At 35.8% G+C, this 12,373-nt stretch overlaps 1 protein-coding gene and 1 long non-coding RNA gene across 2 annotated transcripts in view; one reads left to right on the top strand and one right to left on the bottom strand.

The window, feature by feature from the left end:
* The window catches only part of LOC109248620 (uncharacterized), a 249,515-nt gene that overhangs the window by 48,661 nt on the left and 188,481 nt on the right, over positions 1-12,373 (bottom strand). The window lies entirely within an intron of this gene.
* LOC109248590 (bifunctional heparan sulfate N-deacetylase/N-sulfotransferase 3) overlaps positions 1-12,373 on the top strand; it is a 182,764-nt gene that overhangs the window by 154,770 nt on the left and 15,621 nt on the right. Inside the window, exons 9-12 of the mRNA XM_053901285.1 lie at positions 866-989; positions 5,269-5,443; positions 8,432-8,602; positions 10,135-10,244. Coding sequence (XP_053757260.1) covers positions 866-989; positions 5,269-5,443; positions 8,432-8,602; positions 10,135-10,244 — 580 coding nt within the window. The remainder of the gene's footprint in view (positions 1-865; positions 990-5,268; positions 5,444-8,431; positions 8,603-10,134; positions 10,245-12,373) is intronic.

Here is a 12,373-nt window from a genome sequence, read left to right as displayed (position 1 = left end):
ATAGTATGATTTTATAAACACAATTACAATTACAGCAAGCATGTGGTTAAATTTTAGGCAAACTGAACTCAGATTGTCTTTTTCTTGTAGCAACCTAATCTGTACCCTTTAGCTCATAATTTAGGCTCTAAAACACTAATTTTACAGTCTATGACATTGCTCATTTTGGAAAAAAAATCATACTCTTGATCCCCAATAGCCACAGATCCATATGGGCACTTGTGATATGCCATTCTCTTTCCAAATTGCAAATTTTATGTTATATCACTAAGAAAGGACACAATTTTTTTCCAAAAACCTATTTTTGATATCACATTTTTAAGTAAGCATATTCAAATTTAAACAAACGTGTTGAAAGTTTAAATTGTGTCTCAAATTTAATCAGCTTTCATAGGCCTTAGGAAGAACTTCTAGGAGAACTCAGCTACATGATTTTAGTGATGTAATATCTTCTATTAAATAATGATGTCTTTCATTCATATAATGCTTTATTAATACCAAAATATCTTCAGGTTCAATATATCTTTTCATCCCCAGAGAAAGTCTATGAAATAAGCAAGGCAGGTGACTTCCCACCAAAAAAGCCAAGCTAAAAGCCAAGTCACAGACCAAATCAGTGATTGAGATGAGGTCAAAAACCAGTTCTCCTAGTCCCTGCAACAAGCCTTTTCTCACATCACACTTAACTCCATTTTTCCAATATGCTTCTTTTAAAATGCTGATTACCTATTCAGTTTAATTCAAGGAGTACTAATATGTATCTGTTTGGATCATTACAATACTTAGTATATTAATGACTTTGAAATGCTAATGGTAGGAATCTGTTTTCATTTAATTAATTTCTAAACCTCTATTGTCTTTTCAGGAACCACTGCTTTGTATTTGTTCCTGGTTATGCATCCTTCCATCTTTAGTAACTCCCCCAGCCCAAAAACCTTTGAGGAGGTACAGTTCTTTAATAGAAATAACTACCACAGGGGGATTGATTGGTAAGATGGGTTATTAGTATAAATCTAAAAGTATATATACTATGCACAGTATAAAAATTAGTGCTAATATTTATAAACATAGAAGCTTGTAGCCACAAATAAAAGTTATCCTCTGTACCTTGGAAATGGAGTCAATAAAATGAAGAAGCACAGAAATTATTCACAAGAAATTTTTCTCAGTTTGTTATGGGACTCATTGCTTCAAGAGGCCCACATGTAATCTGAATTTGCATTAATTATCTTTGATGCTTATTACAGATACGAAGTTAGAGAAATACTGTAACACCCAGAAATTTCATTCCTCTCTCTTCTTAAAACACTTTCATAGCTTTCTCTTCCTGTGCACTTTGCATTAAAGTGATGCTACAGTCCCTCTATATATTTTTTTATTTTGCTTTGGCATTTTAGGTTAAAAAAATAAATAAATAGAACTAGAAATTTGTGTATATTTCATGAAGAATGAAATAAATGAAATAAGTGAAATAAAGCTATCAGCAATATTTAATTTTTGGTCTTGAATTGAAATAAGAACTATATCAACCATGCAAGGAAAATAGTTAAATTAAAAATAAAAGTTAAAATGTCAAATACATACAAAATATAAAAATATAGTAGGAATATATGTTGCAAATTAACATGTTAATCACAAAATATATCTGCAAGTCTTGCTGTTAAGGTAGAAATTCTAGGCAGAAAGTGATATGAAAGAATGGAATTTATATAATAATTCTAGGGCATGAGCATAAACATTTTGCATGTATTTTAGCATAAAGGGTTGTTATATATTAACTTCTGTTGTCAAATTGCATGATCTCAATTTCATATCACCCCCCCTCAAGAGTTGCTTGTGTGTGGTCCAAATGGAAAGAAAAGAAATGAGTTGAGGATAATTTGAGCACCTACTAGGAATTACATATATTCTAACTGCAGTATATTTCACTGCCAACTCTTCAAACAGGGCGTGATATTGATTAATTGTATTGTGTTAAATAACAACTGTGAGAACCAAGAAAGCATCAACCACTTCAGCTGCTATTTGACCACTGACTCAAATATATATGCCTGTGTACAGTAGAATAAAAATATGTTAACATTAGGACTAAAGGGAGTGATTAAAAGCTGCTTTAAAAGTGGGGGGGGGGGGGGGCGTGCCTGCATGGCTCAGTCGGTAAAGCGTCCGACTCTTGATCTCAGCTCAGGTCTTGATCCCAGGGTGGTGAGCTCAAGCCCCACACTGGGCTCCACTCTGGGTGTGAGGCCTACTTTAAAAAAAGAAAAAAGTGGAGAGGAATGCAATACTTGAACTCCCTGGGATTTAAGAATATCTCTAAGAAAAGGGGTGCCTGGGTGGCTGAGTCAGTTAAGCGTCTGACTCTTAGTTTAGGCTCAGGTCATGATCTCACAGTTTGTGAGTTTCAGCCCCACATCTGGCTCCTCACTCACAGTGCAGAGCCTGCTTGGGATTCTCTCTCTCCCTCTCTCTCTACCCCTCCCCTGCTCACTCTCTCTGTCTCTCTCTAAATAAATAAATAAATAAATAAACTTAAAAAAAAAGAATATCTGTAAGAATAATCAATTTTTAAAAAGTTGTTCAGAAGTCAGTAATGTATATAAGGCACTATAACAGGACAAAAAGTCCTGTTATAAAAGATGACATAAATAAGTAGAAAGCTAATGATTTTAAGTGCAACTCACTAAAAACACCTCAATTGCAAACACTTTTGCATTGACAAATTATATGTTTATAAAAGACAACACAAGTAACAAAAGTACCTGCAAATGTCAGTCTATTATCAGTAACTCTGGCTTTGCTGTCAATGATGTCAGATGTATTCACGGTCCTCAGGCTGGCCGTGTCTCTCTGTGAAGTGTCAGCACCTCCACAGTCCCTTTGGGACCACAGAGCCATAAAGTGGAAGAGTTTGATAGTAGGGCTCAGCATGCCAAGGTGGCTTACAGAATTAACACAGGCACAGTGAGTCTGGACCCATGGAACTGCTTTTCCTAGAAAACTGGGGAAAACCAGGGCTGCCTTAACTGACAGGCAACCTAAACACAAGCTGAGGACAAAAGCAAAGTAGGGCAGATGAAAATGAGAACACTCCATCTTTGGTAAAATAGCCAACATTCACAATCAGGAGATCAAGAGAAATGTTTGATTCATACAGACACTTAAATTTTATATTCTGTGGTTTGGTATTATTTTTTATAATTACATGGGGATGAAGTGAAGGCTTGGACTGGTACTTGGGGAGCCCTAAAATCCTGTTAGCACTTAGAACTTCTAAATGTCTTGATCTAGCTGTGAGTTAAATCACTTAGAAATACTCACAGTCAACCCAAGTAACAAATAAATGTGGAATATTGCAAAAATCACATCTTTCAGTAAAAAAAGATGGTGAGATATTATGAAAGTAGCCAAGCTTAAACGAGGCAGGCATTCACTTTTAACTAGAGTAGTTTACACTCTAGTTTGCTCACCAGTTCTTTAGATAATCTGAATTCATATTCCCCAGATGTTACCTATTTGTACCCTGAAAATATGAAGCTGAATTCTTATTTACCTGTTCATTCACCAGACATTTTACAAGTGCCTCTAAGTGCCAGCCACTACACTAGAAAAATGTGGGCATACTGGCAAACAAGAACTGGCCCCTGCTTTTTCCATGAGCCTCTGGGGCCAGGCAAAATCAATACATTATAGGTCCAAGATCCAGAACTGCATGAAGAGGGTTTTAAGGTCTAAACTGTTACAGGTATAGAGAGGACTGCTGGGAAAGTGGGACCATTTTTAGAAACTAAAAGTTACTCAGAATTCAATACCTTCTGCCCTTCTTTTGTGATTTTCTGAGCCTTTCTCAGAATAAGCAAGGCTGAGACAAGCTTGGACCAAATAAGGTATCACTAGACACTTGGGATAACCTTAGCATCTCTGGAACCAGGGTGAGCATCTAACTTAAGAAATATCTTAAAATGTGGCACTTTCTACAAATAGACTATACACCAAAACAGCAGATCAAACTTTCCAGAAATTTTTATATATCTGTTTCCCCCTAAAAGGATGCCAGAATGACATATCACCAAGGCAATTTCCAGAAAACATAAAAGGATTTCTTTACTGCCCTGAGTTTCAAGACATCACTTTGTTGTACCAGCCAAACTTTGCAATATGTTAACAACTGGAATCCTACCAGAAGCTTTATCGTGTGAGATGACTAAAAGAAAACAACGTACTGCATAAAGAAGTCATCACAGAAATGCTAATGACTCTCTTGCTCAGTAACTACTGAACTACCCTATCTTGGTAGCCCAAAGTCATGATGGCTTATGAACTGAAGAGGGTGGGAGTGGAGGATGAAGCCATTATGATCAAATGTAAGAAACCCTAGAAGTTAAATTTGCACGTGCTCTCCAAAAAAGGCTCTTTTTCCTTTAAAAGTTGTCCCTTAGTCCCTCAGAAATATCTGTCATCACATGCTGAATTAGTTTATATTTGACAGCTTTTGTACAGATGAGACATTATACAAATTCTGTTATGTCTTACATTTCTGTGCGTAAGGCTTTAGCTATTCCTATGTTCATTCTGCTGGTGATTTACATTCTCACCCCACTTAAGGATATAGGACCTGACCTTGGGAAATTTGATAGGATTTTATAGAGATATGTACATACTTTTTAAAATTTTATGAATATTCTAAAGAATATAAATGGCTCTAAATGGAAAAAATGTTAAGCAAATAGGCAATGTTTACACCAGATGTGTTCTGCACTTAAACATTTTATAGTTGAATGCAACCACAGCACCACATTAGTGAGAAGGAAATTATTTCACTTGTGATGGAAGTTAAAAACATTTTGTCTAAGTCCTTTTAGAATGTCTTTGAACTGAACATATCATCTGTTTTGATCAAATTTTCCTTTTGGTTCAGCACTCACACATTTTTCTCTGTAAAGTATTTCTGCATTTAGATACATTTTATATAGTTAGGATGATTATTGTTCCAGTTTGATCATTCTGTGTCTACATTTTTGCTATCTCCCATACCTTTTTTTTTTCTGATAGTAAGCAAAACAAAAAGAAAATGTATTTAGAAAAGCATTCTCTAAATACATTATTAGTGTTCTATACACTTTTCCCTTGCAAACTGTATAGAACAGATGCCTTATAGAAAAAGGCTTTTGTTTAGGAAACAAATGATTTGTGGGATACCTGTGACATCTACAGTCACCAGAGTATGAGTATAAACCAGTCTTATTTTGAGAAATATTTCTTTTCTAGGTATATGGATTTCTTCCCAGTCCCATCTAATGTCACCACTGACTTTCTGTTTGAAAAGAGTGCCAATTACTTCCACTCAGAGGAAGCTCCTAAAAGAGTAGCTTCTCTGGTCCCGAAAGCAAAGATCATTACCATCCTCATTGACCCCTCAGACCGAGCATATTCCTGGTATCAGGTAAGAAAAATACAGACAGAATCTAACAGGTAAGAAGGGGACTATGAAGAAGGGGAGATGGTTTGCAGCAATAGCAACCACCTCAGGTCTCAATAAAAGAGTAGATTTGCTAGTTTTATATCTGCATAAAAGTGGATAAAGTTTTCTTTGTTTCTGGAGATACTTTCTCAAGTTTTTTTTTTAATTTTGCACTAATTGAATAAAATATATTAATGAAATGAAAACATAACAAAATATTATGTATTTGGATGTGCATATGTGCTTCTACACATCTGCATTTTGAAAAAAATAGACTAAGGGTCCCATTTCCTTGGAAACTATAAAGATAAATGTGAAATGCTGTATTCAGAAACTCCTTACCTGTATTAGACTAGTATTGCTTCTAACCAGAGGTCTACACCAAGACACATAATAATTAAGATGGCAAAAAAGTAGTGATAAAGAGAATTTTTGAAGCAGCAAGAGAAAACAGTCATATACAAGGGAAACTCCATAAGTCTATCAGCTGATTTTCAGCAGAAACCTTGTAGGCCAGAAGGGAGTGGCACAATACATTCAGGAAAAAACCTGCAACCAAGGTTATCATTCAGAATAGAAGGAGAGATTGTTTCCCCGACAAAAAAAAAAAAAAAAAGTTAAAGGAATTAATCACCACTAAATCAGCCTTCTGAAAAACATCAAAGAGAATTCTTTGAGTGGAAAGAAAAGGCTATAATCAAGAGTAAGAAAATTATGAAAAGAAAAAATTTCACAGGTAAATGCAAATGTATAATAAAAATAGTAGATTAATCACTTATAAAACCAGTATACAGGTTAAAGCACAAAAGGACTAAATCAATTATATCCACAAAAATCAGTTAAGGGATTCACAAGATAAAAGGATGTAAAAGTGTGACATCATATACATAAGATGGGGGAAGTAAAAATTTAGTGTTTTTAAGATGGGTCCAAACTCAAGCAACCACCAACTTAATATAGACTGCTATATGCATAAGATGTTATATATGAACCTAATGGTAATCACAAATCAGAAATGTATAGTAGATACCCAAAATGATAAAGAGAAAGGAATCCAAGCATAATAAGAAAGAAATCCATCAAACCACAAAGGAAGAGGACAAGAGAAGAAAGGAACAGATAAGACCTATAAAAACAATTATAAAACAAGTAACAAAATGGCAATAAGTACATACCTATCAATAATTACTATAAATGTAAATGGACTAAATGCTCCAATCAAAAGACACTGGGTGACTGAATGGATAAAAAAGCAAGACCTATCTATATGCTGCCTGCAAGACACTTCAGACCTAAAGACACATACAGATTGAAAGTGAAGAGATGGAAAAACATTTACCATGCCAAAAGAAGCAAAAAGAAAGCTAGGGTAGCAATGCTTCTTATATCAGACAAAATAGACTTTAAAACAAAGACTGTAACAAAAGGCAAAGAAGGATACCACATAATGACAAAGGTAATAACCAAAACAAAACAACGAAACCAAAAACTCCTTATCTGAAACCCTGCACCTGGGTTGGAACTAAGTCTGCTTCTCTGTACTAAAGTGAATGCACATAGCTCTGATCTTGCAGGTAAGAGTGGTACATTCCATTTCCACTGATAGGATTTCAAACAGATAATTCATGACAATCTATAATATTAGAGAATAAAGTTTCTCAGCACTGGGTCCTTTTGTTATTTAACAAAAGTAGTTTTTCCATATTCAAAAAGGAAGAACAGATTGTCAGGAAAGGTTTTGTGGCTGAGACAGAGTAGGGGAAAGCTCATAATAAAGCAGATGGAATCTTAGATAGGCAGATTGATAATAATCTGCATAATAGGAAGTGAGACAGCCTGGAAAGCCGAAATCCACAACTCCACACTAAGCATTGACGCCAGACTCCTACAGCCATCTTTTAAATCATAGTATACAGCAAATTGTAAATTGACTGATTAGATTTTGTGCCTTTTACCTTTTCTACCAGGTATCTGGAGAAAAGAGAAATAAGCCTTAATTGACTCAAAGAGAAAAGAAAATTGGAACTTGGCAACCACTTAGCCCCAGAGAAATTGAGAATTTACCATAAAAGGAGGTTTCAAGGCTGTAAGCTAACAAAATGTCCCAAATATTATAAATAAATCACTCTGTACTGGCAAAATGCAGGCCTTAACAAAGTCTAGTAGTGTTTGTAGTGTAGTAATTTGAATCTCAATTGCAGCAAATTTGCTATTCAACTAGATGTGGTAAACATCCACAAACCTACCACTAAGCCTGAATATTTATTGGTCAATTTAGGGAAAAGGTGATTTCTTCAAACCCATGGGCCTCAGCCTGAGCCATTATGAAACACTTTCCTATTTGGATTGCTGCTTTCTGCATTTCTGTACAATAAATGATTCTGATTCATCACAAAGGAAGGTTACCATTAGGTAAAATAATCTTGGCTTTTAGATGCTAGGTAGTATATGATAAAAGCTGTGCATTTCAGATAATGTACATGTCAGAGTTTTAGGTAGTTTTTCCATTTAAAATAGCCAGTAGGGCTTTTCTAATCTAAAACTGCATTCTAGATGGAGGAAGACTGTGGCAGAACCAGTAGAGTGCTTGTGTATTATGGATACTCAATGGACATAACAAATGGTTTGCTTATGGGCTGAAAGGGGGGCATTAATGCAACTTTCAAAAGTTTACATTCAGAATAAATATATACACTAAGAAAACAAGTCAGTAAAGTTAGTTAAGGAAGCCTATCAATAAGAATTCAGCCTCCGCCAAATAAGTTCTCAAAAATATTCCCTCATCAGTGTCATAAGTTTAAATCCTGATGCTCCAAGCAAACATTTTCATCCCTTATTAATTGCAAAACAAATAACTCTCCAGCAGTGAGTCACTCCTTCCTTTAGCTTCGAGACTTGTCGCAGAGATTGGTTTTTAATTATTCATGCCTATAGTTCAAGTTAGTTTAATTATCCACCTTTTCATCATAGCATCAGCGATCGCATGAAGACCCTGCAGCTCTGAAGTTCAGCTTTTACGAAGTGATCTCAGCTGGTCCCCGTGCACCCTCCGAGCTTAGAGCCTTGCAGAAGAGATGTTTGATCCCAGGGTGGTATGCCAGCCACATCGAGAGATGGCTTGTTTATTTCCCTCCCTTTCAGGTATTGAGCAATAAGAATTTCCATCATGTTACAATCTCATTAAGTTGATGACTTTGCCTCCAGGATAGAGGAAATTTTTACTCATTAAAACATTACTGGCTTTTACTCCTTAGTTGTAAATAATAAGACTGTGGCAAGGAATAATAGTTAGGCAGAGGTAGACACACTGTTTAATTTTCTTTCTAAAAGTATTTCAGGATAATTCTCCCTGCTGTATTTTCCAGTGCATACCCTTCCTGATTGTCAAGAGCTTCAAAAGCTTCATATCCCTGATTCTTATTCTGTGAATAAAGCTTGAGAACATCTTAACCAAACAAGGCAAATAATGTTTTTCTTAATTAAGTGTCATTATTTCCCTTTGAACCACCTTGCTGAATTTTTCATGAGCTTTGTGTTTTTCTTGCCTTCTTTGCTTCTCTTTTTTGCTAGACATCAACCTAGATTGCAAACTCAGCCCCTCCATTAGATAGCTTAAAGCAGTCCAGTCACATCGGACGTAGTGTATGCTTGTGTATCTAGGACTGTGCTGTCCAGTGTGATAGCTGCTGCCACATCTGGTTATTTAAATTTCTACTAAAAATATATAAAATTAAAAATTTAGTTTCTCAATGACATTAGCCACATTTTAAATGCTCCATAGCTACCTTTTAGACACCACAGCTATAGAACAATGCCCATAGTCACAGAACATTCTAGGGAACAATGCCAGTCTAGACTGAATAGAAATATTGGAGAAGAGGTATGAGCAGAAGTTGCACTGCACTCTTTGTGGTCTTTCATTATGGTCACCTGTCATTCTATCTTCTGGGCCACACCCCTCCCTCATTAGAGTAACAAGCAAACTCTTCCCCTCAGTCAGTTGAAGAACTTCTGTCCACATTCAGGTTCTCTGGGAGTCTTGTCTTTTTCTCCAAATGGATTATCTAAGTATTTCTTAAAACTTTACAGTGCTACTCCTTTGAATGGACTCATGGAGAATGACATGTCCTCTGTGTCATTACACCTGGTCTTATTACAACTTTTCTTCTTTTCTACAGTGCTCCTTCCAATCTTGAATGATGTAATCATTGTTTTGCCTGTTGTTGGTGGGGTTTTCTTAAGATTTTTTTTAAGTAATCTCTATACCCAACATGGGGCTTGAACTCACAACCCCAAAATCAACAGTCATATGCTCAACTGACTGAGCCAACCAGGCACACCAGTTTTGCCTATTTTAAACTTGGTTTCCATTTGTGATGTGTAATCACATTTCTTAAGCTCATTTGGTCCCCTCAAATGGCTTTTTTTGTTTTCATAGTATTTTGGGGACTTCTCAGATTACAAAACCTAAGTACACTTAATCAGTGTGATTTATTTCTTATTCGAAGTCATTAATGAGATTGGTCTGGTTAAGTCTAACAACAATGTATGCAAATGCCCTCAGTAGAATGTCTCTTATTGACTAAATTCAGAGTGCACGAATTTTTAATTATACAGTTACACATCTATCCTCAATGTGCATTGTCTTTTTTTTAATTTCTCTGGTAATTTAGTTGCTAATTATTGATGGGCAACAGCTAAGGATGGATCCTGCTACAGTGATGGATGAAGTACAGAAATTTCTAGGAGTCTCTCCTCATTATAATTACTCAGAAGCTTTAACGTAAGTTTATATTCTAATTAACGTATTGAAGTTTCATTAGAGAACTGGTTTTTTTAAAGTTGCAGTTTGGTGATGCAACTATTATGTTGGCTTCTCCTTATGTAACTGATTATTTTCTGATTAGTTTGACATTAACTACTTGGGAATGAACTTTTCAGCAGTGTGGCAAAGAAATGTTCTAAATCCTCTGTTGATTTCTAACTATGAAAGATTTCCCCTAGAAGAAAAGCAGAGAAGCAAAATAATTGTAAATCTTAAAACCAAGAATTAACCCACAAAAGTGGCTACTTAAAAAAAGTCAGTAAGTGCTAAACCTGTTTAACAGACAATAGTGGGAACTCTTGCAAGCATGAAGAGGTGATTAACTGGATGGTTTATGAGCCCTGTCTTTTGTGCAATTTTCAAAAATAATGTCATGCAGCAAGAAATCACCCAGTAGGTGACTGAATAGGCAGAAAGAGATATGCTCTTATTACTCTTACACATACTTCCATGTTTTGCTTTTATGTCTTTTCCCACTGTGTATCTGACCCTGTCACCTCTCCTTTGAAGGCCACAGCAATTACAGCTCTGGTTTGGTTTTCTTTTGCTGCTCTTTTCTGATTTCCTTAGGTAACTAACACCATCTGGGCCAGGACAAGCATAAGGCAAGAGAGGCATTAGTACTGTAAGAAGGCACTCGTTCTCAGGACCCCGCAAATACCTGACAGTGAGTGCCTCCTGAAATTTTGCCCCCTAGGTAGCTCTCTTACCTGACTCTGGACTCCACTTAGCATTTGAAATAAGACCTCCATCTTACTTTGTTCATTATAATAGTCAGCAATAATATTCATGAGGGTTGTGTTTGTTCCTATTTCACGTGCTTAGAGCAACTGGAAGATAGAATTGAATGCGCCATGGACCTGACCTACACTATAATACTTTTTTTTAAATTTTTAGACTCATAGACTGAGCCTTAAAGAAACTAAAAAACACTGTTACGGAATTCTTCCATTGTATTTCTCAGTATAAAACTCACATCTATAGATAACTGATTTTCTCTTTTCATTGTATACTTTATCTTACAGCAGGTTAGACATTGTGAGTGCCAGGATTCCTTTACCTTTCAGCATCCCTTACAATAAAGATTGGCAGAAAAACATCAAATACTGCTTATGTCTTGCAGAAATCATATGTAGAGACGTATGTAAAAAGGACATTTTGCTTTAGAGGACAAAGGAACTTGACTTTTGAACTTCCTTCCCAAGAGCCATTTTCTTTTCTTATTACTGTTAACCTTCTGACCTATGTGTTTTTATACTATGAGTACTATTAGAGCTTTGTGGAGCGTTAGTTCAAGTACTAACACAGACTCTACTAGCCTTAGGTATTTAACTTCCGGCTTGACCTTAAAGAAAGCTGAGTGATTTTAGTTTGCAGTTAGAAATTCAAGTCCACTTTCTGCTTTATATCTTTTTAAGTATCTCTTAGAAAAGAAAGCTTTTATTTTCTAAACAGTTTTCTATTTCAAGTTGGCTTATCTTTAGGTCTTTTTTATACAGCATATAGCAAAGCATTGTATTTCAGAAAAAAAGAAGTGAAGTATTCTATAAAGACATAATTTCTTTTTTTATGGAATGGTCCTTGACCTGCATGCTGTGTATTTGTCCCCTTTGCATCCAGCTCAGCAGCAAGCTTTTTATTCCCCTCTACTGCCTAGAAAAGGGAGTGTAAACCTAAGAGAAGTAATATCAGAGCAACATACTACATACAAAGAACTGTGGATCGCTTTGCACCTGGGATGTACCTGGCTAAAATTGCCCGTTATGTGATTCTCTAGCCTCCTATGGAGCTCAGTGGGTGAAGTAGCAAGATAAGATATGTGTAGTCTCTAAAACCATGGCTTCTCATCTTGCAGGGCTTTCCAAGCTCTTACCCTGCTGATGGAGATAATGTATAGCCATTCAGTTTCTTTTTATATTTTCTTGTCAATCATCAGTTGGCTTTACACATCTTATAAAAATCAGCAGTGTACCTGTTGTAGAATATTTGGAATTTCATGTCGTTGTCTTAATCTGAATCATCCTTCACCAAGCCTTTTGCAGTTGTTCTGAATCCTGCCCTGATAACTTAATTACTCTTGGTAAAAT

The sequence above is a fragment of the Panthera pardus genome, unplaced genomic scaffold (genome assembly GCF_024362965.1).
Source record: "Panthera pardus isolate Hobbes unplaced genomic scaffold, ASM2436296v1 HiC_scaffold_13, whole genome shotgun sequence".
NCBI lineage: Eukaryota > Metazoa > Chordata > Mammalia > Carnivora > Felidae > Panthera > Panthera pardus.
Note: the sequence above shows the minus strand (reverse complement) of the source record. Positions and strands in the feature narration are given on the sequence as shown.